At 42.2% G+C, this 26,441-nt stretch overlaps 1 protein-coding gene across 1 annotated transcript in view; it reads left to right on the top strand.

Annotated features, from left to right (window-relative positions):
- LOC115305219 overlaps positions 1-26,441 on the top strand; it is a 35,155-nt gene that overhangs the window by 4,677 nt on the left and 4,037 nt on the right. Inside the window, exons 3-4 of the mRNA XM_029955501.1 lie at positions 23,378-23,648; positions 26,249-26,437. Coding sequence (XP_029811361.1) covers positions 23,378-23,648; positions 26,249-26,437 — 460 coding nt within the window. The remainder of the gene's footprint in view (positions 1-23,377; positions 23,649-26,248; positions 26,438-26,441) is intronic.

Below are 26,441 nucleotides of genomic sequence, written 5' to 3'. Positions count from 1 at the left end.
TAAATAAATAAATAAAATAAACTTAAAAAAAAGAAAATTTACATAATTTTAACTCCCCCCAAACTTAACTACAAATGGCCTACCTTTGACCAAAAGTCTGACCGATAACATAAAACATTGATTAACACATATTTTTATGTTATATGTATTATCAACTGTATTATTACAACAAAGTTAGATAGAGAAAAGCAAGTGTTATTAAAAAAACCATAGGAAGAGCAGATACATTCACAGTCCTGTACTGGGAAAAAACTCGCATAGAAGAGGACGTGTGTCATTCAGACCCTGTTGTTCAGGGTTCAGCTGTACTCTCAAGATACCTAGACCCCAGTTTGAAGGCTGTGGTTTTAAAGAACCTGGGTTTGAGCCTGCAGACCAGTGGTCTTCAGAATGTAGTATACAAGGTACAGAGAGAAAATACTACAAATTCTCTTTATGCTATTTTTAGGTCATCCTCTTAAACTTCCTGTATTGGTAGATGTTTATAATTTATATAAGAGGGAGGTACGATATTAAAATAAATTACATCTGTGTACTCAAGGGTGTGCAAGCATTAGTTCCCTGACAAGCATATGTAATCAAAACCCATCTCAGGACCACTCTTAGGTACAGTGGAGAATGACTGAAGGTTTCTGAGTAAGGGAGTGAAAATGAGCATTATCATCAGCTGGAGGTGACAGCAAGGGGTAGCAAGCACAGAGGAAGATGTGCAAAAGGACCATCCCTGCCTTATGAGCGCGGGCAGCCTGGCCGACACACAAAAAATCAAGTAACAATAGTGAATAATAAATAGGGCATCTCTAATTACAGGAAGGCCAATAAGGAGGACATTTTAAACAATATGGAAAGAACAATTGTTTTTTTTATTCTGTTTTTAATTTTTTTAATGTTTGTTTACTTTTGAGAGGGAGAGGGAGAGAGAGAGCGCGCGCAAGCAAGGGAGGGGGCCGGAGAGAGAGGGAGACACAGAATCTGAAGCAGGCTCCAGGTTCTGAGCTGTCAGCACAGAGCCCGATGCGGGGCTCGAACTCATAGACCACGAGATCATGACCTGAGTGGTAGCTGGACATTTAACCGACTTAGCCACCCAGCCACTTCAATATTCTGTTTTTAAACATGTATTTTCTACAGAAAGAACTGAATTTTCAGCAAGGCCCTAAATGGTGATGGCCTCGCCACACTATTTTTATTTCAAATTCCAAGCATTCTATTTGGTCATGTTCGTTCTTCTCCATCTTTAACCCCCAAATTGATGGGTTTTTTTCTGATTTGGAGAGGGAGGGCATGTCCTTCAGTTCTTAGAGGAATAAACACCTGAAAATGTGAGAGCTTCTTATTTAAAAAGTTTTACATCTGTAGTCTTGATCTTTCTGAAAATATCAACAGTATAGTGGTTAAAATGTCCAGGATAAAAAGAAGCTAGGGAAGTGATTTCAGTAGCTTCCCTACTTTTAGAAATTCTACTATAACCAAAATTTCCCAGAGAGAGAGATTTTGAAAAGTTCCCAGAGAACATCATAATAAGACATAATAATACCTTATAGTTGTGGGATAATAGATCCCATCTCAAAGGATTTTCATGAACTTATCCTTGCATTCCCACCAGTCGTGTGTCTGGTGAGTGTTAGGGCTAGAAAAAGGTTAAGTGGCCTCCCAGACTGACAGTCTGAACAGAGAGACACTGTTGGAGAGAACCCTGAAGTGTCCGCCCAGACGCTTACTCAGAGCTCACTCTCCTCACAAACACTATAGGCATTATTTTAGCCATTTGACAGAAAGAGAAACAAAACTTGGAGAAGGTAAGCACCCTTGCCAGGTTCAGTCACTAAGTGGCAGAACTGGAATTCAACCTGGTGTGTCTTACTCAGAACCTGTTTTAGTGCCCAGAAGGCAACTGATAATTTTTGATGTGACAGTTTCCGTAGACTGGTGGAGGAAGAAGACAGATGACACAGCGTTTAGTCACTTGCTCTTCATTGAATCTTTATCGAGGAGGGTGGGACAGCCAGCCATGGCGGGAGTGAAGAGGTGGGCACATCCTCTCCCTGAAAAGGCCATTACAAAGCTGGAAAACATTGATGAAAACAACCATTTTTAGCAGTCTGGAAATCGGTCAGAGGTGTATAATAATATGAGAAGTGTTTGTGCTTCAACCATAGGTGAAATTCAGTAGTAACAGTGGGGTTCCGTGGCACCCTTGCCTGGGGATGCTCCCACTTTGCAGCCCAGTCACCTGGAGATTTTGCCATAAGGACGAGCAGCTTTGCTGCCACGGCCACAGAGGGCTCCCTTGATTTGGAGCAGGAGAGGGCCAGTGGTCCTGCTAACCTGAGCTCACAGCTGTGGTTGGGGCATGTGTACTCTTGGATGGGATTGTGCACATTTACAGCTGAGAACAGAGAGCCTAAGATCACCACATACTCCTGACTGACCTTGAGGATTCTGGAATAGAGGAACTGTGAAAGGGCCCAATGGAAAGTAATAGTAAAAGCCTAAACTTTGAATGTGTCCCCCCCCGCCGCCCAAATTCATTATCAAGGATGGAAGCTTTATTGGCTTGAGGTGTTTGAGCACAATTTCCATCCCATGATTTACTGACCATGGGGCTACTTTGACACAGGGGTGACCCCTATGAAGCCAGACAAAAATAAAAACGAGAGGGGCACCTGGGTGGCTCAGTCAGGGTAGGTCATGATCTCACAGTTCATGGGTTCGAACCCTGTATTGGGTTCTGTGCTGACAGCTCAGAGCCTGGAGCCTGCTTTGGATTTTGTATCTTCCTCTCTCTTTGCCTCTTCCCCATGTGCACTGTCTCTCTCTAAAATAAATAAACATTAAGAATAATAAATAATAAAATAAAAACAAGAGAAGAATAAACTGAGCATAGATAGCAGCAGTTACACCCTTCAGAGGGACATATTTTATAGGTTTAACCCAGGCAAAGCACTAAGCGCATGACACAAAAGACAGCCTTGAGAGGGGAAAATCAGAATCCAGAATTGCTACAATATAGTATTTAAAAATCTAGTTTTCAATAAAATATGCACAGAGATAGGAAAGTACGACTCATTCTCAGGAAAAGTGAAAGTCAATAGAAACTTCAGTGTCCCCAGAATTTGGATTCAGCAGGCAAAGACATCGAAGTAGTTATTATAGATATATTCAAAGAACTAAAAGAAATCATGTTTAAAGAATCAAAAGAAGTAAGACAATAATAAATCTACAAAGATGCTTATTAAGGAAAATATTAAACATTTTTAAAAATGTAATTTCTAGAAGTGAAAATAAGTAATTACTAAAATGAAAAACTTATCAGAGGGGCTCAAAAGCAAATTCAAGATGGCAGAAGGAAATCAGTGACCTAGAAGAGAGATTAACAGAGATTACCTTCTGAAGAATAGAAAGAATAAAAATTGCAGAAAAATGAACAGAGCTTCAGAGATTTGTGGGACAACATCTTACATAAGTTGCTATGTGTGTAATGGGAGGGGAGAGAAAGGGTCAGAAGAAAATTTTGAAGAAATAATGTCCCCCCAGTTCGGCATTTTATTAAAACCATTAATCTACATATTCAAGTAGCTCAACAAACCCAACTTGGATAACTACAAAGAGATCCATACCTAAATACAAGATGCAAACTGTTGAAAGCTAACAACGAAAAGAAAATCTTAAAAGCATCAAGAGAAAAACCACCGCCATGTAACAATAGAGCATCAATATGATTAATTGCTAATTTCTCATTTGAAACAGTGGCGACGGGAAGGCAGTGGAATTGCATATTCAAAGTGTGAAAGAAAAAAACTATCACTTACGAATTCTATATCTCACAAAACTATTCATTTTTTATTTTTTAAATGTTTTTATTTATCTTTGAGAGAGAGAGAGAGACAGCGTGAGCAGGGGAGGGTCAGAGAGAGAGGGAGACACAGAATCTGTCAGCACAGAGCCCTGTGCGGGGCTTGAACCCACGAACTGTGAGATCATGACCTGAGCCGAAGCTGGATGCTTAACCGACTAAATCGCCCAGGTACCCCCCCACAAAACTAATCTTGAAAAATGAAGGAGAGTTGGGGCACCTGGGTGGCTCAGTCGGTTTAGTGTCTGACTCTTGGTTTCAGCTCAGGTAATGATTTCATGGTTCATGAGCTTGAGCCTCACGTGGGGCTCTGTGCTGACAGTGCACAGTCCTATTTGGGATTTCTCTACCCTCTGTCTCTGCCCTTCCCCTGCTCATGCTCACTCTCTTGCTCTCTCTCAAAATAAGTACACTTAAAAAAACAAAAACAAAAGCAAAACGAAGGAGAGGAGTGCCTGTGTGGCTGTCAGTTAAGCATCTGACTCTTGATTTCATGATCTCGCAGTTTGTGAGACCTAAGTTGGAGCCCCACATCAGGCTCTGGGGTGACAGCTTGGAACCTGCTTGGGATTCTCTCTCTCCTTTCTCTGCCCCTGCCCTGCTCACGTGCTCTCTCCCTCTCTCAGAATAAGTAAATAAACTTTAAAAAAAAGAAAAAGAAAAAGATGAAACCATGAATGAGGTGTTTAGGTTCATTTAAAAAGAGAGAAAGATTTATTTCTAGATAAACAAATCTGAGGGAGTTTATTGCTAGTAGATCTGCCCTACAAGAAATGCTAACGGAAGTCCTTCAGGCTGATAGGAAAGGATGCCAGATGGTAACGCAAATCCATAGGAGGAAATGAAGAACACAGGAAATGGTAAAAATATGCGGGTTAATACAGAGACTCTATAAATATGTCTTCTATTATTTCTTCACAACAACTTCTTTAAAAGATATGAAATTGTATAAGGTAATAATTTTAACACTATATTCATAGGTTGTACCATATGCATGTGATATATATGATAATAATGAACAATGTATATATTATTTAATTATAATTTTTTAATGTTTATTTTTGAGAGAGAGACACACAGAGCGTGAGCAAGGGAGAGGCAGAGAGAGAGGGAGACACAGAATCTGAAGCAGGCTCCAGGCTCTGAGCTGTCAGCACAGAGCCCAACTCAGGGCTCAAACTAACAAACTGCGATACCATGACCTGAGCTGAAGGCAACCGCTTAACCAACTGAGACACCCAAGCACCCTACTAATAATATTATTATAAAGATACACATGAGATATATAATAATAGCCCAAAAGAGGGGAAGAGAAGGAGAGTTATAGAGGGACAATTTCTGTATTTTATTGACAAAGTCAGTATTAATCTGAAATAGATGATATCAAATTAAGAGGTATATTAAAATCCCTATAGTAGCCATTAAGAAAGTAACTAAAAGGGGCACCTGGGTGGCTCAGTTGGTTAAGTGTCTGGCTTTGGCTCAGGTCATCATCTTCCAGTTCGTGAGTTCGAGCCCCACATGGGACTTGCTGCTGTCAGCTCAGATCCCACTTTGGATCTTCTCTGCCCCTCCTCCACCCACTCTCTCTTAAAAATTTAAAAAAAAATTATTTTTAAAGAAAGTAACTGGGGCGCCTGGGTGTCTCAGTGGGTTAAGCATCCGGCTTCGGCTCAGGTCATGATCTCACCGTTTGTGGGTTCAAGCCCCACGTCGGGCTCTGTGCTGACAGCTAGCTCAGAGCCTGGAGTCGGCTTCAGATTCTGTGTTTCCATCTCTCTCTGACCCTCCCCTGCTTGCACTGACTCTGTCTCGCAAAAATAAAGAAAAAAAATTTTTTTAAATAAATAAAAGAAAGTAACTAAAAAATACATGTTGAAAAAGTTAGGGGTGCTTAGGGAGCTCAGTTGGTTAAGTGTCCACTTTGGCTCAGGTCATAATCTTGCAGTTTGTGAGTTCAAACCCCATGTTGGACTCTGTGCTGACAGTTCAGAGCCTGGAGCCTGCTTTGGATTCTGTGTGTCTCTCTCTCAAAAATAAATAAACACTAAAAAAACTTTTTAAAAAGTCTACAGGGGCACCTGGGTGGCTACATTGGTTAAGCGTCTGGCTTTTGGTTTGGGCTCAGGTCATGATCTCACAGTTCATGAGTTCAGCCTTGAGTTGGTTGGGATTTGGTCCCTTTCTCTCTCTCTGCCCCTTCCCTACTCATGCACATGCTCGCTCTCGCTCTCTCTTGTTCTCGCTCTCTCTCAAAAATTTTTAAAATTTTTAAAAATTTTAAAAAGAGGGGCACCTGGGTGGCTTAGTTAAACCTCCAACTTCAACTCAGGTCATGATCTCACGATTAGTGAGTTCAAGAGCCACATCAGGCTCGCTGCTGTTAGGACAGAGCCCACTTCAGATCCTCTGTCCTGCTCTCTCTCTGCCCCTCCCCTGCTTTCTCTCTCTCTCAAAAATAAATATTAAAAAAAATTTTTTTAAGTCTACAAAAGAATTAAGTGGCACACTAAAAATATTTAACACAAAAGATGGCAGTAAAGGAGGAAGAGAGGAACAAAAAAGAAGAGACACATAGAAAACAAATAACAAAATAGTAAATGTAAATCAAGTCACATCAGTAAATTCTGAAAGGTCTAAACATTCCAATCAAAAGCAGAAATTGACAGGATAAAAAGGCAAAAGCCAACTATAAGATGTCTACAAGAGACACCTTAGATTCCATGATGACAGTAGATTAAATGAAAAAGGATGAGGGGCGCCTGGGTGTCTCAGTCGGTTAAGCCTCCGACTTCGGCTCAGGTCAGATCTCACGTTCGTGGGTTTGAGTCCCGCGTCGGGCTCTGTGCTGACAGCTAGCTCAGAGCCTGGAGCCTACTTCCATTTCTGTGTCTCCCTCTCTCTCTCTGCCCCTCCCCCTCTCATGCTCTGTCTCTCTGTATCAAAAATAAATAAAACGTTAAAATTAAAAAAAAATGAAAAAGGATGAAAAAAGATTATGCTATGGATATAGTAACCAGAGGAGAGCCAGAGTGACTATATTAATATATTAATATAAGACAAAATAATACCAAAAAAAGCTACTAGGAACCAAAAGGGACATTTAATAATGATTAAGATATCATCAGGAAGATATAATAATTATACATATGTACATAACAAGAGATTCGCAAAATACATGAAAGAAAAACAGGAGACTCCAATACCCCACTCTCAAAAATGGATGGAACAGCTACATAGAAAATCAGTGAGGATCAGGAGACTTGAACAACAGCATCAACAAACTGGACCTAGTAGACATCTGTAGAACTCTGACTGACAAACTGCAGAATAAACCTCTTTCTCAAGCACAGATGGAACATTTTCTAGAATATATTATATGAGGACATAACAAGTATTCGATAAATTTAAAAGAATTCAAATTATGCAAACTATGTTTTCTGACTACAGCAGAATTAAATTAGAAATCAACAGCAGAGAGACATCTGGGAAATCCCAAGGTATTTGGAAATTAAGCAGATTTCTAAATAGTCCATGGGTTGAAGAACATACTGCAGGGAAATTTGAAAACATTTTGAACTGAGTAAAAGTGAAAACACAACATGCCAAAATGTATGGAATGCAGCTAAGAAGTGCTTTGAGGGAGACCTATATTAGAAAAGAAGAAAGTTTCAAATCAATTATCTAAGCTTCTACCTTAAGAAAGGAAGAAATAAAAAACGAGTAGAAAGTAAAAAGAGCAGACTAAACCTAAGTCAAGCAGAAAAGGAGAAATAAAGATTAGAGCAGAAATCAATCAAATAAAAAACAAAAATAATAAAAGAGGACCAATGAGTCAAAAGTTAGTTCTTTTAAAAGAGTGACAAACTTAGTTAGATTTACCAATGAAAAAGAGAGAGGAGACACAAATTACCAATATCTGGAATAAGAAAGGGAATATCAATGTGTACTTTATGAGAATTAAAATAATATGTAAGGGTATGTTATGAACAACTTTATAGCAATAAGACAATTTAAGCGAAATGGAAAAATCCCTAGGAAGACAAAAATTACCAATATCAATTAACATGTAATGAGTTAACATTCAAAAATCTTCCCACAAAGAAGAGCCTGGGCCCAGATGGTTTCACTTGTGAATCCTATTAAATATTTAAGTTAAAAACCTTTTTTTTTTATTTTAGAGAGAGAGAGAGAGAGAGAGAGTGTGTGTGTGTGTGTATAAGTCAGGGAGAGGGGCAGAGAGAGGGAGAGAGAGAATCCCAAGCAGGCTCCACACTCAATGAGGAGCCAGACATGGGCCTCAATCCTGTGACCCTTGAGATCATGACCTGAGCCAAAATCAAGAGTCGACGCTTAACCAACTGAGGCACCCTGGAATTCCCCCATTAAATATTTAAAGAAGAAATAATACCAACACTTGATGAATAATTTCAGAAAACAGAAGAGGGAATACTTCCCAATTCCTATAAGGCTGGTATTGTCTTGATATCAAAGCTGGACAAGGACACTACAAGAAAAGAAAACTATAGTTCATCCTTTATGAATATTGATGTAACAATCCTCAAGAAAATACCAGCAAACTGAATCCAGCTACATATAAAAAGGATTATATATCACTGCCAAACAGGATTTATCCCAGGAATTCACAGTTGGTTTAAAATCCTAAAATCAATTAATGTAATACACCATAATAGGATAAAGGAAAAAACCCATATGATCGTCTTAATACATGCAGAAAAAATACTTGACAAAATCCAACCCATTCATGACAAAAACTCTCAACAAACTAGGAACAGAACTTCCTCAACCTGATAAAGGACATCTACAAAAAGCCCACAGCTAACATCCTATGTCCATCAACTGATGCATGGATAAACAAAATATGGTATATTCATACAATGGAATACTGTTGAGCAATAAGAATGAAGTACTAATACATCTACAATATGGGTTAACTTCAAATACATGGTAAATGAAAGAAGCCAGTTGCAAAAAGCCATATATTATATGATTCTTTGATATGAAATTTCCAGAAAAGGAAAATTTCTAGAGACAGAAAGCAGATCAGTGGTTACATTGGGTAGAAAGCAAGCTTGACTGGGCTACATGTCCATGATGGTCTGACAGTTGACAAAGGAACTGATGACAGCCATCGTGAAGACCGGTACCATAGATGGGAAGCCATTAGAAGGCTTTAAGTAGAGAAGTGTTATGATCCATGACTTTTTAACAGCATCATTCTGGCTGCTGTGCCAGGAGAAGACAGCAAGCAGATAGGCAGGAGAAGTAGAAGAGGCAGGGACAGTGGCACTGGTCCATAGTGGCTATAGTGAAGAGGCACCTGGGTGGCTCAGTTGATTAAGCATTCGACTCTTGATTTTGGCTCAGGTCATAATCTCACAGTGCCTGGGATCAAGCCTTGAGTCAGACTATGTACTGACAGTGTGGAGCCTGCTTGTGATTCTCTCTTTCTCTCTCTCTGCACCCCCTTCTCTCAAAATAAATATATAAAAATTAAAAGAAAATAAAGGTAGAGCAGTCAGGATTTGCTGATAGATTTATGGGACTGATAGAAGAACAAGAGCCAATGACAAACTCCCAGTGAGGGGGCCCAGGCTGCTAGAAGAATGGAGCTGTGTTAACTGAGATGGGACAGGGGAGGAACACGTTTAGGCAGAAAGATTAGGAGCTTAGGTTTAGGAATCTATTAGATATCCAAGCAGAGAACTCCCACAGACGGTTGGATATATAGATCTGGGATTCTGGAAAGCATTCCAAGCACACCTCGTGAAGATAGGAATGAGCCTCTGAGCCCTTGACATTAAGAGTTTAGGAGAACCGAGAGGAAACAACAATGGAGACTGAGAAAGACAATTGGGAAGAAAACCAGATGAATCCTGGAAACCAAGTAAAGGAAAGCTCTTCAGCTGAAGCATTTCACAGTGATCAGTAGTGTCAAATGATGCTGACAGGTTAAATAAGATGAGATCTGAGAACTGACCGTTGGATTTGGTAATGTGAAAGTCATGGATGACCTTGACAAGAGTGTTGGAGAAGGGATGGGGGTTAAAAGCTGATTCCAGTGGGGTCAAGGAAGGAGGGAGAGAAACCAGAGTCAGTGGTTGTAGATAATTCTTTGCTTTCAAGATAAGGAGAAAAATGGGATAGTAGCCACAGGCAGAAGTGAAATCAAGAGAAGCTGTTTTGGAGATAGAAGAATATTGTCTTTAAACTAAAAGCAAACTTTGAATAGAGGGACAAATTGAGGCAGGAGACAGAAAAGAGAATCTCAAGACTAATATGAGGTGAAGGAGGGACATAATATACAGGTGGAAAGGCTGGTCTTAAAAAAAAAGCATGGACAGTTTAGTAGCTAGAAGACAGGCAAGAGCACATGGGTAAAGTAACAACTAGGTAGATTGTTAAGAAAAGTCATCCAAATTTGGAAATAGGCAAACAGGATTACTGGGTATCTTTTTTAGGGAAGAGCTGTGCTCTGACCAGCAGGCCTTTGGAGATTACCTTTGCTTGGGGCAGTTACCTTTGCTTGACTTTCTAGTTACTTTTTTTTTAATGTTTATTTATTTTGAGAGAGAGTATGTATGCATGGGAACTTGAGAGTAGGGGAAGGGCAGAGAGAGAGGAGAGAGTGAATCCCAAGCAGGCGAGGTGCTGTCAGTGCAGAGCCTGACGCAGTCTGGATCCCATAAACCAGGAGATCATGACCTGAGCCGAAATCAAGAGCCGATGCTCAACCAACTGAGCCACCCAGGTGCCCCTCTATTTACTATTGATTAGGATATTTTGTAATTCTCTTTCTATAGAAAACTTATAGCAATGCAAACAGTTCTTGTCTGACAAAAATACAAATTATTTCTGTCCTGTGGAAAAGATTACCTCACAAGTTATGATTTTGGGGGTATTTTTGCCTTGTAGGGCATTAACCACATTTGCATCTAACCTAGCAATCTTATTCTAATATTTATAAATACATTTCCTGATGATATACATCAATTTCTATTCCTCAAATGTTCTTTGCACCAGCTTTACCATTTTTTTGGTTTCATAGTTAATAAATCCTAGACATATGTTTATCCTATATTTGTATGAGTCGTGATGTTAGCTTTTTGAAAATTATATTTTAACAAGGAAGGTGTCTTGGTGGAGGCTTGTGGACAGTCTCTTCTTATTGCATCTATTTTCTCAGTGAGTAAGGATGCAAAGTTATGAACTCAGAGCAGGAATGAGGAGGACACTGAGGGGTTTGAGAGTTGTGAAGAAGATATAAAAGGACTTTTAGGAGATTGGGAAGGTGAAGAGACTAAGAAAATACACTATCACTGCTGAGCAATGTAAACCCCACTGGAGGTTCTAGTCATGAATTTTAAATGGCTGTCAGCATGCCACAGCCATGCCTGCAGGCATGAGGTAGGCAGGGTTAGATTTAATCAGGGTTGAGGTTTTGCTAAGTGAGCACAACAAAGAAAATGGAGCTAGGGAGTTGCAGGTGTAAGCAAGAGTGTAATTATAGTGATGGACCTAAAAGGGGAGACACAGACAGACACAAGGGGTAAAGGACAGAAAAAAGGTGGAAGGGTGAGCGGCTTGTCAGTCCATTAAAGTAGCATTGTTGGGATTGGCTTTCTCTCGCTGGAAAAGTGGAGGTGGTGGTTGGCTACTGGAATGCTTAAAATTGAAATCATGATGGGGGGAGATGTTTATTGGAGCTAAGAAGTGAATGGGAGGATGAAAAGAAAAGCACAAGTGTGAATAAAAGGGGAGAGATACAGGGTAGTAACTCAAGCAGGAAATGACGCTACAGTACTTTAGGCCTAATTCGTGTAGACAAAGAGGGAAGGATCAGGAAAAGGAATAAAGCCAGGTTCCAGGGGCTGTGAACAGGAATAAAAACTAGGGCACACGTGCATGGGATTAGTATTAATAAAATTGGAAGGGACCCTAATGACATAAGAGGGAGGATAAAATCAGGAACAAGAAAAACGGAGACATTTTGTGGAGGATAGGACCGAAGCTATTAGAGCCCAGGTTAGATCCCTTAATCCTATCACTAATTTAGGAATCTAGGTTATCCGCTATGAAGGATATAGAAGAGATTGGGAGCAGGTGGTATGCCTTGGGAACTGAGTGAAAGAGTTGGGTAAGAGAAGAAATCAGACAACGGTGGGGGCAGAGAAGGATGAGAGAAGTTGAAGTCTTTGAGAAAGTTGAAAGATTATTCTAAGTTCCTGTGTCTCTGTAAATGTGGAAAACACAATAAGATTCTTATATGGGTTAATGTATACACTGTACATGGATTACAAGGTTGATCACATAGAAACGTCACTTGTATTTGTCACCATAGGAACTACAATGGTGCCTTTAAGTTCCTCTTGAGCTCCACATCCCCATACTTACACTTACTTACTAGCCCTTGCTATTTGTATGTTCACAAAGTATCCAGAACTCTCTACTGGAAAGCTAAAAACAATCTTCAGCCTCACGTCAAAAAACTAAACAGAAGTAACCCCCAACCTCCTCCAGTATTTCCCATTACCAGCCCAGGCTCCAGAGATAGAAAATTCAAAGCCTTTTCATATTCCTCACTCCTTGACCCAATTAGACACCAATTTCTACATTGTGAACACCTCTCAAAGCTTGCTCTTCCTTCTCCTGTTAGGATTGCTCGCAAACTGTCCAAAAGCTTAGGAGGTTTACACATTCCAAATTGGGACATGGGGGAGTGAAGCAGAGTGGTTACGTTCCCACTCCAGGCCTAGAGCGAACCCTCTCCCAGGCCAAATCACACACACACTTGGGTAGCAAGGCTCTAATGGGCTTCCAGTCTCCGGATCCAGTTTATGCAGGAGCACAATCTGTGGTACCACATCAGTACATGGACCTTGTCTTAAACTACATCACTAGCCTAGACTTCTCCTTTCCTCAACGTGATTTCGTTTTGGGTCTCCATGTCCTTTTCTGCCACTGGGCTTTTAAAGATCTGGGTTGGAAGATTTGGTCCTTTTCCGTCATGGGATCCTTACACACATTGGTTCATTTCCAGAGCGCTTGGGTGGCTCAGTCGGTTAAGTGTCCAGCTTGGGCTCAGGTCATGATCTCACGGTTCGTAGGTTTGAACCCCGCATCAGGCTCTGTGCTGACAACTAGCTCAGAGTCTGGAGCCTGCTTCAGATTCTGTATCTCCCTCTCTCTCTGACCCTCCTCTGCTCGCGCTGTCTCTCTGTCTCTCAAAAATAAATAAAAAACATAAAAAAATAAAGCAAAAATAAACATTGGTTCACCTCCTATTTCAGTTCCCCACCTGATGCCTAACAGGCATTTCACACTTCACATGCCCAAAGCAAAACCCTGATCTCCCTTTTCCTTGTCACCCTTACCTTTGAGCTCCTCTCAAAGTGTTCCTCATCTTAGTATCCACTCCATTTTCCCAGTTGTTCAGTCCCAAGTCCTTGGAGTCATTTTTGATTCTTCTTTTTTCCCCACATCCAATCCATCAGAAACCCCCCTTCTATTCAGAATCTGTCCACTTCTCACCACCTCCTCTGCTACAATCCTGGGCTCCTGCCCAGATTATTATTGTAGCTACATAACTGGTTGCCTGCTTCCATTTTCACCTCCCTACAGTCTATCCTAAGCACAGAGGCCAGAGTGACCCTGTTAAAACAAAGGTCTAATCGTGCCATGACTTGATGAGACCCTCCAACAACTTCCAATCTCACTCAGAGAAAAAGCCAATTCTTTACACGGCCCCTAAACCTACACACTCTGGGCCCCACTCTGTCTCTGACTTTATCCTCTGTTGCTTCTTTTTCCTTCCCTCACACTGCTTCAGCTGTTGCCTCAGCCTAGATTGCTCTTCTCCCAGACACCAACGTGGCTCAGTTCTTCCTCCAAATCAGAAAGACCTTTGCCACATCAGGTAGGAGAGCACTCCTCATTACTCTCTAGCTTCTCACATGGCTTTATTTGTCTGCCAACATTATATCTCTTCCCCAAATGCAATATGAACTCCTTGAGTGGCTTTGTCTTGTCTTCAGCAACTAGTGCAGTGCCGAGCACACACTGAAGGCAAAATAGTTATGGAATAAAAGAAAGAATAATGTAATTTTGCATGTCTAGATAATCTTTATGCTTTCAGAGCAATATATAAAATGACTGAATTACATAAGGAACCTTTAGAGGCTATCCACTCAGTCAGTTGTGCTATAAGTAGTGTCCAGATCTCCCAAATAACAATCCAGTGATCTATTCAGAAGGCTGTTGTAGAGCAGGTATTGTCCTCACACTGTAGAAGGGGAAACTCAGATACAGTACAGCTAGGGACCTTGCCAAAGCATGCTGTTTAATCACACTAGAAACCAGAATTCCCAGTTCCTAGTAGTCGTATGGCTCTAGGGGTTTACACTCAAGTCACTGAGGAGTCAATAAAGTCCTTCATATTTTATTATTCTAATCTTTACTTTCCCTACCTACCCTCCCCCCACCCCACTCAGTGCCTTTCCTTGTCTATTTTATTCTGTCCTTGTCTCTGGAGGTCAAAATGACTCTGCTACTTACTAAATATGGAACCACTACTTTTCCTGATGCCTGGACTTCATCTTCTTTGGCTTCCATAACAGTGTGCTTGGGGGCAGGCTGTGTCTTTGCCCCGGCTGCTCTAACAAAATACCAGAAACTGAATGGCTAACAAACAACAGAAATTTATTTCATGGTTCTGGAGGCTGGAAGTCAGAGTTCTAGATGCCAGCACAGCTGAGTTCTGGCCAGGGCCCTGTTCCGGGTTGCAGACTGCCATTTTATCATTGGGTCCTCACAGAACAAGAGAGCTCTCAGGGTTCCTTTTATAAGGGCACCAATCCCATTCCTGAGGACTCCACCTCATGACCTAATTACCTTCAAAACCCTACTTCCTGTTTCCATCACAGTGGAGGTTAGGATTCCAGTATACGAAGTTTGGGGCATACAGACACTCTATCCATTGCAGACTGTCTGGGCCCCGACCAGGGTCCATGAACCAACCCCCTCCTCCCTCCTGCCATGCAATCAAGCAAACTAGCATCAAGGAAACAGGTTTCATAGCTTGTTAGGTGACCTACATTCCGGGTTAATTTTTTTCCTTGGAACAACTTTGGTTTACTATTCAGTCATTTCAGGCAGAGTAAAGGGGAAGAGCATTCTGAATATACAATTTCTTTGTTTTGAGCACGAAGAATTCCTTCCTTCTCTTTTTTTCTTTTCCCACAAAAATGAACTGGCCTCTGTCCCTTGGGTTTGGTACAAATAACCGGAGCTGCTGAAGGAACAGGGTAAGGAAGTTGATTTTTGTAGTTACAGGCTGTTCCCCATAATCTATTTACAAGGTCAGGAGGGACTTCAACTTACCAAAACAAAGAAGTATATAATCTAAAATGAGGAACTCGACCTATCAGAAAGAAGCAAAGACCTTTGGGGTTTCTAAATAACTTATACTCCTCACTCTAGGGGAACAAAATATGTTGGGTAAGGAAAAAGGTACATGATCTAGAGGGTCAAAATAGCAAAGTGATACAAAAATAAAGGGCTGTGAGTACAGCCCACATATTACAGCCCTGTGCCAGCCTCCTTCCTCCACTGCATCTTGTAATTGAAAAGTTGGGGCACTTGCGCTCTCTCAAAAATAAGTAAACAATAAAAAATAAATAAAAATAAAGAGGTGCCTGGCTGGCTCAGTGGGTTGAATGTCTGACTTTGGTTCAGGTCATAATCTCATGGTTCATGAGTTCGAACCCCACATCGAGCTCTGTGCTGACAACCTTGATCCTCTGCCTCCCCCTCTCTCTGCTCCTTTCTTACTCTCTCTCTCAAAAATAAGTAAACATTAAAAAAAAAAGAGAAGTTTGAGGATCATTCGAGGTTTGGATGACTTGGGGGAAATAACATAATTAAAGTTGTAGCTATAAAAGAGGTCCCATATTAATGCTTTTAGAGAGAAAACAGTGGTTCAGAAATGAGCGTCTTAAAACCAACCTCCTGAGGAAAGGGGTGAGGAGGCCAGAGAGGAAGGCCGGACTGAAGGGAGCATCAGTCAGTGTGTGGCTTTAGATAAGCTCCTTACCCCCATGAGCCTCAATTTCCTCTTCTGTAAAATGGAGGTAACAAGAGTTCCTACCCCGTAGGGTTGTTGTGAAGAATAAACAAGTTAAAGCATGTAAAACCCTCAGTCTGGAGATTTTCAGAAGCCCAGAGTGACGGTGACACTGGTACTGGTAGTGGAGATGGTGAGGGTGGGGGCAGTGAAGGAGCTGGGGACTCTCATGACCTAAGAAATAAAAGGACAGGGAAAGAATGAGTTGACTGGAATCGGAGGGAGGACCTAACCCTTCCATAGCCCTGAAAAGCTGAATCGGGAGGAGAAGCCAGGCTAGGTTTTTGGCTTATGGTTGGCTGTGAGGAGAAGGTTCAGCCTGAAGCCAGAGAATGAATCAAGCTCTGAGACCCCCTCCCCCCGCAAAAAAAAAGACCTTTTTATGCCAGGAGTAAAAGAACTAAGGGAAATGGTCTGACTTGGACTCGTGTGGAAGTAGGGGCATTGGTACAAGTGGTGTGCCTGCAGGTGTTTACCATCCGGCGGGGAGTGGGATGAGAGCCTGACGTGTCGTAGTCACTGTTTTATTTCCATGCTGTACATACAGCCAGCATTGCTGACTTCAAGCTCCCCATGCCATGTCCAGCTGGTTCACAAACATCCTGAAAATCTGAGGATTGGCCCTGGCAGACCAGTGAGTAGGGGAACCAGCACAAAAGCATAAGCAGTTCAGATTAGGGAGAAGCCCGTGGGACTTGAAGAGCTCAGATGTGTTCAGCCAAATTAAACTAACTGCCTGAATAACGTGACGCTGATTTACCTTTTGAGTTTCCCAACTGTATGTATATATGATACACTGATATTCCCTTGTATTGAGGCACTACCATACCGATCATGTAGGAAAAGACGAATACTTAGGGCACTCAAAAATAGTTCTGTGTCCTTAGAGAACGGGGAGGGGGCAGCGAGAGAGAGAACCTGGAGAAGTAAAGGGGCAAAAATTATCCTGAGTGTCACAGTCTCCAAGTAAATCCCCTCCTGTCTTAGCTGCTGGCAAGAAGTTCTAGTCAAAAGGAAAGAAAACTCTCAGGGGCTTCCACTTTGGGCTGCCTGGGTACTTTTTAGGTACATGAATAAATAAAAGTATTAAATAAACATTGCTATAAATAGTGAAGATTTCCAGACTCCAGGATATGGTCCACTTGCTAGAATAATAATGTAGATACTTGAAGAATTTGAGTTCAGTGGTTCCTTTTAATCTTCTAGAAGAGAATTTAACCAGAATTTAACCTCCTAAAGGGATAGGGGGCAGAGCAGGAAACCGAGGGAATGGTTACTAATTACAGGAAAGATTAGAAAGAGCCTGAGGTTAGCAGGCTTGGCTGCGGTCCGTGGAGTGGAAATAACGGGGAAGTACAACCTATTCACTTGTTTGGGTTTGTCACTATCAGGACACAGGTCAGAAGTACTGTATTTTTAGGGAATGTAAAACATATTAGAACAAGCCAGGTGACATCTCCGTGAAAATAAAATGTGAAATTCCCTAGATGAAAACCAGTCTTCTCTGGTAGTCTCCTGGGCCAGAGTCAGCATAAGGAGTCCTGATGAGGGGAAGAAGTCCAAAAACACGGTTCCTGTCCCAGGGGAGGAGAACTTTGAAGGAATATTTAAGAAAGTTATAAAGGTTGCAAATATTTGCAGGATAAAAAGAGCAGGGGCGCCTGCGTTGCTCAGTTGGTTAAGCGTCTGGCTTCGGCTCAGGTCATGATCTCACGGTTTGTGGGTTCAAGTCCCACGGTAGGCTCTGTGCTGACAGCTAGCTCAGAGCCTGGAGCCTGCTGCGGATTCTGTATCTTCCTCTCTCTCTGACCCTTCCCTGCTCGCACTGTCTCTCTCTGTCTCTCAAAAATAAATAAAATACATTAAAAAAAAAAGAGCAGTATGTGAAAGCTAAAGAATCTTAGAATCATTTTTCCCATAAAAGAAAACAACATATTACCTAGAATATAATCTGCCTGCTTTTCTGTATTTACAAGGGAGTGAAAAGGAAGAAAAAACAAACCCCACCTTAAAATACAGAGATTTAAGGGGTGCCTGGGTGGCTCAGTCAGTTAAGCATCTGACTTCGGCTCAGGTCATGATCTCATGCTTCATGGGTTCAAGCCCGGCTTTGGGCTCTGTGCTGACAGCTCAGAGCCTGGAGTCTGCTTCAGATTCTGTGTCTCTCTTTCCCTCTCTCTCTGCCTCTCCTGCTCGTTCTCTGTCTCTCTCTTTTTCTCTCTTAAAACTAAAACAAACATTTAAAAAAATAGAGATTTAAAATATGCTTGTGAAGGAGATGGTTGAATTAAACTTCAAAGAGTCCTAGCTGTCCTTTGGAGGCCTTATGAATAGGGAAAATTCTCCTTTTTCTTGCTGTATTAGTAGCAGCCTTGTATTAAGACAATAAATTCATTAAATGACTTTTCTAGGACTTCTTTTCCTTGTGAACTAGAGCCAGTAACAGGTTCATGGAAGGCCTAAAAATAAAAGAAGCAACTGTCATTTTAGGCATTTATTCTGAATCTCACCTCTTGGGTTTAGGGTAAATTATTTTAATCTCAGGACCTTATTTCTCACAGTTGTATAATGAATATGTTTGGCTATATTTTTTAATTTTTTAATGTTTATTTATTTTTGAGGTCAGGGGAGAGAGTGTGAGCAGGGGAAGGGTAGAGAGAGAGGGAATCTGAAGAAGGCTCTAGGCTCTGAGCTGACAGCACAAAACCCGACTCTGGACCTGAACTCATGGACTGCAAGACCATGTCCTGATCCAAAGTCGGACACTTAACTGACTGATCCACTCAGGTGCTTCATGAATACCTTTGTTAAAAACTTATCTTTGTTTTTTTTTAAATTTTATTTATTATTGAGAGAGAGAGAAACATAGCATGAATCGGGGAGGGTCAGAGAGAGAGGGAGACACAGAATCTGAGGCCGACTCCAGGCTCCAGGCTCTGAGCTGTCAGCACAGAGCCTGACGTGGGGCTCGAACCCACGAACTGTGAGATGACCTGAGCCGAAACTGGACGCTTAACCGACTGAGACACCCAGGCGCCCCAAAACTTATCTTTGAGAACTCCTCCAAGTCACTTTTGGAGTAGAAAATATTTTATCATAAATTGCTATAGAGCATAAAATATCCCCATACCATTATTATTATAACATGTAATTTGTAACTGAACACAAATCACTTCTTTAGCATTACTGGCATAGACAATGGGAGTTTGACTGAAAAAAGGTAAGGTTCAGTTTTCTCTGAATTCTCTCCTCTTTACTAATGTTTTGTGAACATATTATACAACAGTGATTTGAAGTCCAAGCTCTCCAGAGTAGGTTTGCCATTTTTAAAAAAATGTTTATTTATTTATCTTTGAGAGACCAAGAGACAGTGTGAACGAGGGAGGCACAGAGAGAGAGAGGGAGAGAGTAAATCCCAAGCTGGCTCCACGCTCAGTGCAGAGCACGACACAGGGCTTGATCTCACCTGAGCCAATATCAAGAGTAGGACACTTAACCGACTGAGCCCCCCAGGTGCCCCTGCCATTTCTTTCTCTAATATATTGGAAGACTCCAGCAAAAGCCCCATCTGTAAATATTTATTTAAGGTCCCGTTGATTCTTATAAGACCCTGACTGAAAGAAGCATGTTTTCAACTTTGGAACACACGTACAGCAGAAGCCTCACAGGATGTAAGGGCCTTAGAGATGAAACTGCCCAACCCCCTCATGTTGCACATGAACCTGGGGCCCAAGGAAGAGAAACGCCCCTCCAAGGTTATACCGCCAGAGATGGCAGAGCACGGGCTCTCCGTTAGTAACTCACCATGTTTGTGGTGAATTCTAGAAAATTTCAACTGGAAAGTAAGACCAGCTTCTGCCTCTTCTCAGTAATTTTTGGACTCAGAAAGACCTGTTTACATAAAGGTTAAATTTTTAACTGCCCATCCAGGAAAGAGGTTTTTCCTCGCTCCAAAACAATCCAGCAGGGGACAACAAACTTAAATATAGATCCTAATGCTTAAAATGATTTTAAAATGCGAGAGAATGCATCTTCATCTCTAATTTTGTCCTCTACCACAATCACCCCCAACAGTAACAGCTACGGATTTTAGTTTACTATGTGTGTATGCTATGTATTATTTATCTCATTTAATCCTCACAACAATGTATCTACCTATGAGTTATACATTACCCCCATTTAATAAGGGAAGAGATTTAGAGAGATTACAAAATTTCCTTAAGGACCTACAGCTAGAAAATTAAAACAAAAACCACAACCCAAATCAAAGCAATCAGGTCTGCAAAGCCCTTAAGCAAATCGAGGTCCCTCGAGGGCTGTCTGCTTGAATATGAGATGGTCAGGAGTGAAAAGAAAAGTAAAGGTATTCTGTTAATGAATCCTTTGAAAAACAGAACCTAAAAATAAAATGCCTCTTGTTTTAAAAAATTGCCACACAGAACTATTCTCATTAGGGTTACTAATTACCTCCAATGGTCATTTTTCAGTTCTTCGCATACCTATCAGTGGCATTTGTCCCTGATAATCATCCTTTTTTCCTTGTTTCCAGGACCTCACATTCTTGGGTTCCCTCCTAACTCACTGGCTGTTCCTTTTTAGTGTCCTTTACTGGCTCTGCCTCTTTTCTCAGAGTTATGAAATTGGTCTTCTTCTCTTGTGTTTCTACACTCACTCCACTCAATCTCACCCAACATCACGACTTGAGAATGGCATTTAGATGTTCATCTCTACCCGGATCTCTTTCCTTTGAGATCCAGACTCTCATATCCAGCTGTGTCCTGGGCATCTCTACCTCCACATGGACATCTACATCTTGATTTAACATGACCAAAACCAACCCTTGATATCAACTGCCTTCAAGCCTGCCCCCTTCTCAGCCTTTTCCCTCTGTTGACGGCAAATCCATCTTTCACTCATTCAGGCTAAAAACTTAAATAATCCTTGGCTTCTCTTTCCCTCACATGTGAGCCATTAGGAAATCACTCTGACCCTATCTAACCACATTTCACTAATTTCTCTGCTACCACTCTGGTCAGAGTCTTCATCACCTCTCAGAAGGATTATGGCAATGAGTTCTCATCATAAGATATCTTCCTGCTTCTACCTGTGCCCTCCTATAAGCTATTCTCAACACAACAACCAAAGTCCTCTCTTTAAAAAAGGCCATGGGGGGAAAGGGGCACCTCAGTTGGTTGAGCATTGGTCTCTTGATCTCAGCTCAAGTCTTCATCTCAGGGTCCTGAGCTTGAGCCCTGTATTGGGCTCCACATAGTGCGGAGCCTACTGAGAAAAATAAATTAAATAAATTAAGAATGAATGAATGAATGAATGAATGAATAAAAATTTTAAAAGACAATCGGGTCATGTCACTTCTACGTTTTGGACCCTACATTCGCTCCCCATGTCAGAATAAAAGCCACGGAATTTGCAGTGACTTATAAGAAGCTGTAAGATCTGGCTCCTGTTTCCTCTCCGACATCATCCTCTATTATTCATCTTTTCCAGCCACACTGGCCTCACTGCTCTTTCTTCCAGGAACACTAAAGGCTCACTTACTCTTGCTTGGGAGTCTGGGCTCCAACGCTCACTTTTAGCCACTTGGCTAACCTCTCATGACCTTTAAGTCTTTGCTCAGATCTCATGTATAATTACTGCTAACCGTGATGCAACGCCTCCCCCCCTCTACCCTCTCATTCACTTTGTTCAGTATTTTTCTATAGCAACTCTTAACCCTCTAATGAATTTTATGATTTACTTATTTACTGTGTCCATTGTTTCTCTTTCTTCCTGATCCCTCCGAAACATAGGCTCTATGAGCAGAGATCTGTCAATTTTGTTCACCTATCTATTCCCAAGAAGCTAGAAACTGTGCTGAACATATTTGTGGAATGAATTTAAAAGTTGAAATGTTTTATTGATTAAGAGTGAAATATTTAGCAACTGACCAAGATGCTAGTTATTCCAACTTTCAGAATATTCTGCCACACAATAGGTAATAGGTATGCAATAAACACTTGATGATAGAACTATGGTGTTGTAATTTTCTTTTTTTTATAATGTCTTTTATTTATTTTTGAGGGACAGAGGGAGACAGCGCGAGCAGGGGAGGGCCAGAGAGAGAGGGAGACACAGAATCTGAAGCAAGCTCCCAGGCTCTGAGCTAGCTGTCAGCACAGAGCCCGACGCGGGGCTCGAACCCACAACCGTGAGATCATGACCTGAGCGGAAGCCGGCTGCTCAACCGACTGAGCCACCCAAGTGCCCCTATGGTGTTGTAATTTAGAAAGTAAGCTCTACACATGCCTCCAACAGCATTCATTTTCTGTTGTGTGAGTTGGAGTGTTATCTTGAGTTTTGCCTATTCTGTATCTAAAACACAATTTTTCCTGTCATTTTGCCTTTTTCAACTACAGGAAAAATCCCTGTAACCTCTGTTCTGTATAGCAGCCACTTTTGTTCTCTGAATATTCCCATAAACTCTGTATCACCCAGAGATGGTGAAGAACTAAGATAATATGATGAAGTTGCAGAGAAAGAATAACTCAAAGAAAAGCTGCTTCTTAGAAGTAAACCATTGCAGGGCCATCGTGGTATAATTAGCACGAGGCAGTACAAGGTAAGGAGGGCTTATGGGCAGCTCCATTACTCCAGCTGTGTGGCCTTAAACTTGTTTAATTCCTCCGACCCCAAGTTTCTTCATCTGTAAAATGGTGATAACTCACAAGGTGTGTGGCAAGAATGAAATGTGACTGATATAGTTTGAAAAACCAACTACTGTGAATACTGATAAAACGTAAGTTAATACTATAACGAACCGATAAACCTGCTTTTACACCAATTGCAAGGAGATTGTTGTTAGAGTTCATTTAAAAGAAGGTGGGGAAACGAGTAAAAAAAAAAAAAAAAAGCAAGCAAAAAGATGAGAATATGGGCTTTCAGGCCGGCTGGTGGTAATTAAGAGCTGGAAGGGGAAGCAAAGCCTTCTTTCTCCAAAATTCCTCTGCTGCACGGGAGCCGGCGCCAGGGCTGTGCAGAGCGGAAACGGCGGCCCCGCAGGCCAAGCCGGTCCTCGCCGGGAGCTGCGCGGCGGGAACTGTCTGTGGGTCTCGCAGGGCCGCCGCTCTAGGGTCCGGAGACGCGGGGACGAGACGCGCTGGGGAGGGGCTACATTCCCTGTCCCCGGCCCGTTTCCTCGCTTAGGCTTTGCCCACCCGACGTCCCCGCACCCGCCGAGGACTGCGCAGATGCTTCGCCTCCCTCTTTCCAATCTCTGTCCCAAGCCTCTTCCCCGCCCTTCCCTGACCCTAGGACGTCTCCTCCCTTCCTAGATGTGACTCTCTCGGTGGAGTTTGGTTTGAACTTTTGAACCCACCAATCAGCGCCCGCGCCCCGCCTATCTCCGCGGGCGGCTGCGACGGGGCGTCCGGTCCCAGGCCGCGGGGCTGAAGGCGGGGCTGCGGAGGCCGAGGCGGGGCCAGGTGCCCGGCCCCCTGGCCACGTGGCCGAGGAAGGGGTATATAGAGTCCCTCCGGGCAGCGCAACCTCTTACTACTTCTCCCCCGGACTCCTTGGTAGTCTGTCAGTGGGAGATCCTCGTCACCATCCCCTTGCCTCTTCCAGCTTCAAGGAGCCCTACAAGTCTCAGTCATGGTGAGTGGGGGTCCTCGAGACGTGGCGTGGGGAGGAGAGCAGTCCGAAGGGGCGGCGGAAGCCGGGTACACGTGGGCCGCCGCCGAGCAAACTTGCTTCTTGATGGCCAGGCTGGGAAACCAAATTCACCTGCAAAGTCTTCAGGCTCGAAAACGCGGCCAGGACACTGCCCTTGGTGGAAGTAGAAAGTCCTCCTGATCCTAGTGAGAGAGCATCGCCCCAGGGCCCGCCCCAGCCTAAGACGGACCTGGAAGCCTTCACTCTGGCCCCGTAAGGACTTGTGGAAACGAAAAATCCCTCCCTCCATTTCAGTCAATGATCTACCTTCCCTTCCCACTACCTACCGCCGTGGAGCCCTAGGTGCGCTCCGGCGCCGGCGCCGAGGGTGCTTACACTCCCTGCGCCCTCTCCAGCTCCCGGTGACACCCTGCTGAGTCACCTGTGGCAGATCTCTGGGGAGAGCTTTCAATTCCATCAAGCCACCTGAGGGATGTAAGCAGGCTGCTCCTTTTAAGGGAATTGTTGACCGTCATGTTGTCTAATTTTGCGTTTCTATGTTAACTTAGTAGGATATTCATAGCTGAAGCTTGGTACTTAAGCCAGGTTTTTTAAAAACTAGTCCATAAAGGGAGATTTTCTTATAAAACCGGTGAGTAAACTAGTACTAACAATGTGTTCTTAGAGAAGGTCTGTTGGAGGTCTACCTAAAATAAGCCATGTTTTTAAGCTAGTATTTGCGTATCAAATGTTCCAAAATAGTATCTTTAAAGAAAAGAATACAGGGAACAGACCAGCCACCCTCCTCAGAGACTACCACAGCTGTCAAAACTAAGTCTGACTGTAACAACTTGATTGAGTGCTTTCACCAAGCAGACAAAAAAGATACTGGTAAAAGTATGAATTTGAATTCAGTAGTAGGACTCTTTAAGGGGCAGGAGAGCAAGAGCCTCCGACTGATTTAGGCAAACACTGGCTAAATTAATAGTTTTGTTTGTTTTTGGGTTTTTTTTGTTTTTTACTAGAGAGAGTGGCTGGTCATCTAAGTGACTCACCTTTGTCTCACTTCTTCCCTCAGTGGCCAGGGGAGAGTGGAAAAAGTCTAAGACTGCTGCACAATGAAAGTTTTTTGGGCTCAAAAGTCCATCAAAGAAACCCTTCATTAGAATGAAAGACTCTTCTCAAATACTTTATCTCCTTGGGTCTGGGACTGTCTTGGGCAGATCTCTCTAGCTTTCTTGGGCTGTAGAATTACCAAAGTCCAGTTAAAGGTAAACAGGATGCGATTGTAAATACCCATGGGCTCATTGCAATAAGCAACTCCCCTTTCTCTCGTGGCCCTAGACCTGGGCGAGTAGACACAGGTATTAACGAGCCAGGTGATGTGGTTAGGACACCACGGTTGTTTTATGAGTGTATGTGGGAAGGACAGGACATAAGTCAAAGGTTCTGAGTGATTGGGGTTTTTATTATCTCAAGTTATGAAACTAGGACCTTTGAGATCTTAGCAGTGTTGAGTTTTCTTTACCTAGTTTCCTGTTAACAGCTCTGAAAACCTCAAACCCTCTTATTCAGGGAAAATGTAGTGGGAGATATTTGGTGTCAATTCTGAAAGTCCTCTGTATGTCTCCGAATTAGCTAATCTGACTTAAAATGAAATATAATAAACACTGATTTTTTTTTGTTTTTCCTCTTAAATCTGAGGGTATGGATTCTATGTTCATGGCCTTATTTTACTAAACAGGAATGAATTTGGTGACTTATAAATGATCTTGTTCATCAAGTAAAGGCTAACATTTTCCCAATGTCGTTAAATTCTTGGCACCATAGACTTTTCCACAGAACCAGAGATATATGTATGTATGTGTTGGTTGGAAACAACTAATTTCTTAAGTTATTAGTAAAGTCTTGTTGACACATATCTTTTATTACCATGTGTGTCCTCCACCACCCCTTACTCAAGATGTGTTAAAGTGAAGGAAAAATGTTCTTCCTAAAGATTAGGTTCTTACACAGAGTTAAAAAGCTGTCTCTGACCACAGTTTTTAAAATACAGCTAACTGCTGCTTATCTGGCATTTTCTCCATGAGTCATATGCCCATAGTTTGCTGGTTTAAGCTGGTTTTAAAGGGAGAAGGAGAAGCTCTTGTCTTTTAAAGAATAGGATTAAAGAGAGACCAGAATGAGCTCAACGGTTACACAATCACACAGAATGAATCAGAGCTGGAAGGTGGAATTTTGCATGCCTTTAAGGAATCGGCAGGCATATTTCCCAGGAGCTGGGGGAAATGTATTGCTATGGAACAGTTTAAGTCCTTCTAAAATGGTAGAAACCTGACCTTGAATATCTAATGTGACTACAAAGCCAGAGTCTGATCTCTGGTCTTGCCTAGTAGTTCATTAACATATCTTTGGTTTTGCAAAGCATTTTTCTCTGAATTAGTCAGCAAAGACTGTTCTTGTGAAATAAACCCTGGGCAGGAGTGGCTTCCAGAAAGGTGATTATCTATCCTGAAGGTTATTTAGTCATTTAGGTGTGAATCATTCCTAAACATCTCATCTGATGTGTCATATTCTGACATTTTCCTTTCTTCTTCCCACAGCGCGAGTGCATCTCCATCCACGTTGGCCAGGCTGGTGTTCAGATCGGCAATGCCTGCTGGGAGCTCTACTGCCTGGAACACGGCATCCAGCCCGATGGCCAGATGCCAAGTGACAAGACCATTGGGGGAGGAGATGACTCCTTCAACACCTTCTTCAGTGAGACGGGTGCTGGCAAGCATGTGCCCAGGGCCG

Source organism: Suricata suricatta, chromosome 10 (genome assembly GCF_006229205.1).
Source record: "Suricata suricatta isolate VVHF042 chromosome 10, meerkat_22Aug2017_6uvM2_HiC, whole genome shotgun sequence".
Taxonomy (NCBI): Eukaryota; Metazoa; Chordata; class Mammalia; order Carnivora; family Herpestidae; genus Suricata; species Suricata suricatta.
This window is presented reverse-complemented; position numbering and strand designations above follow the sequence as displayed.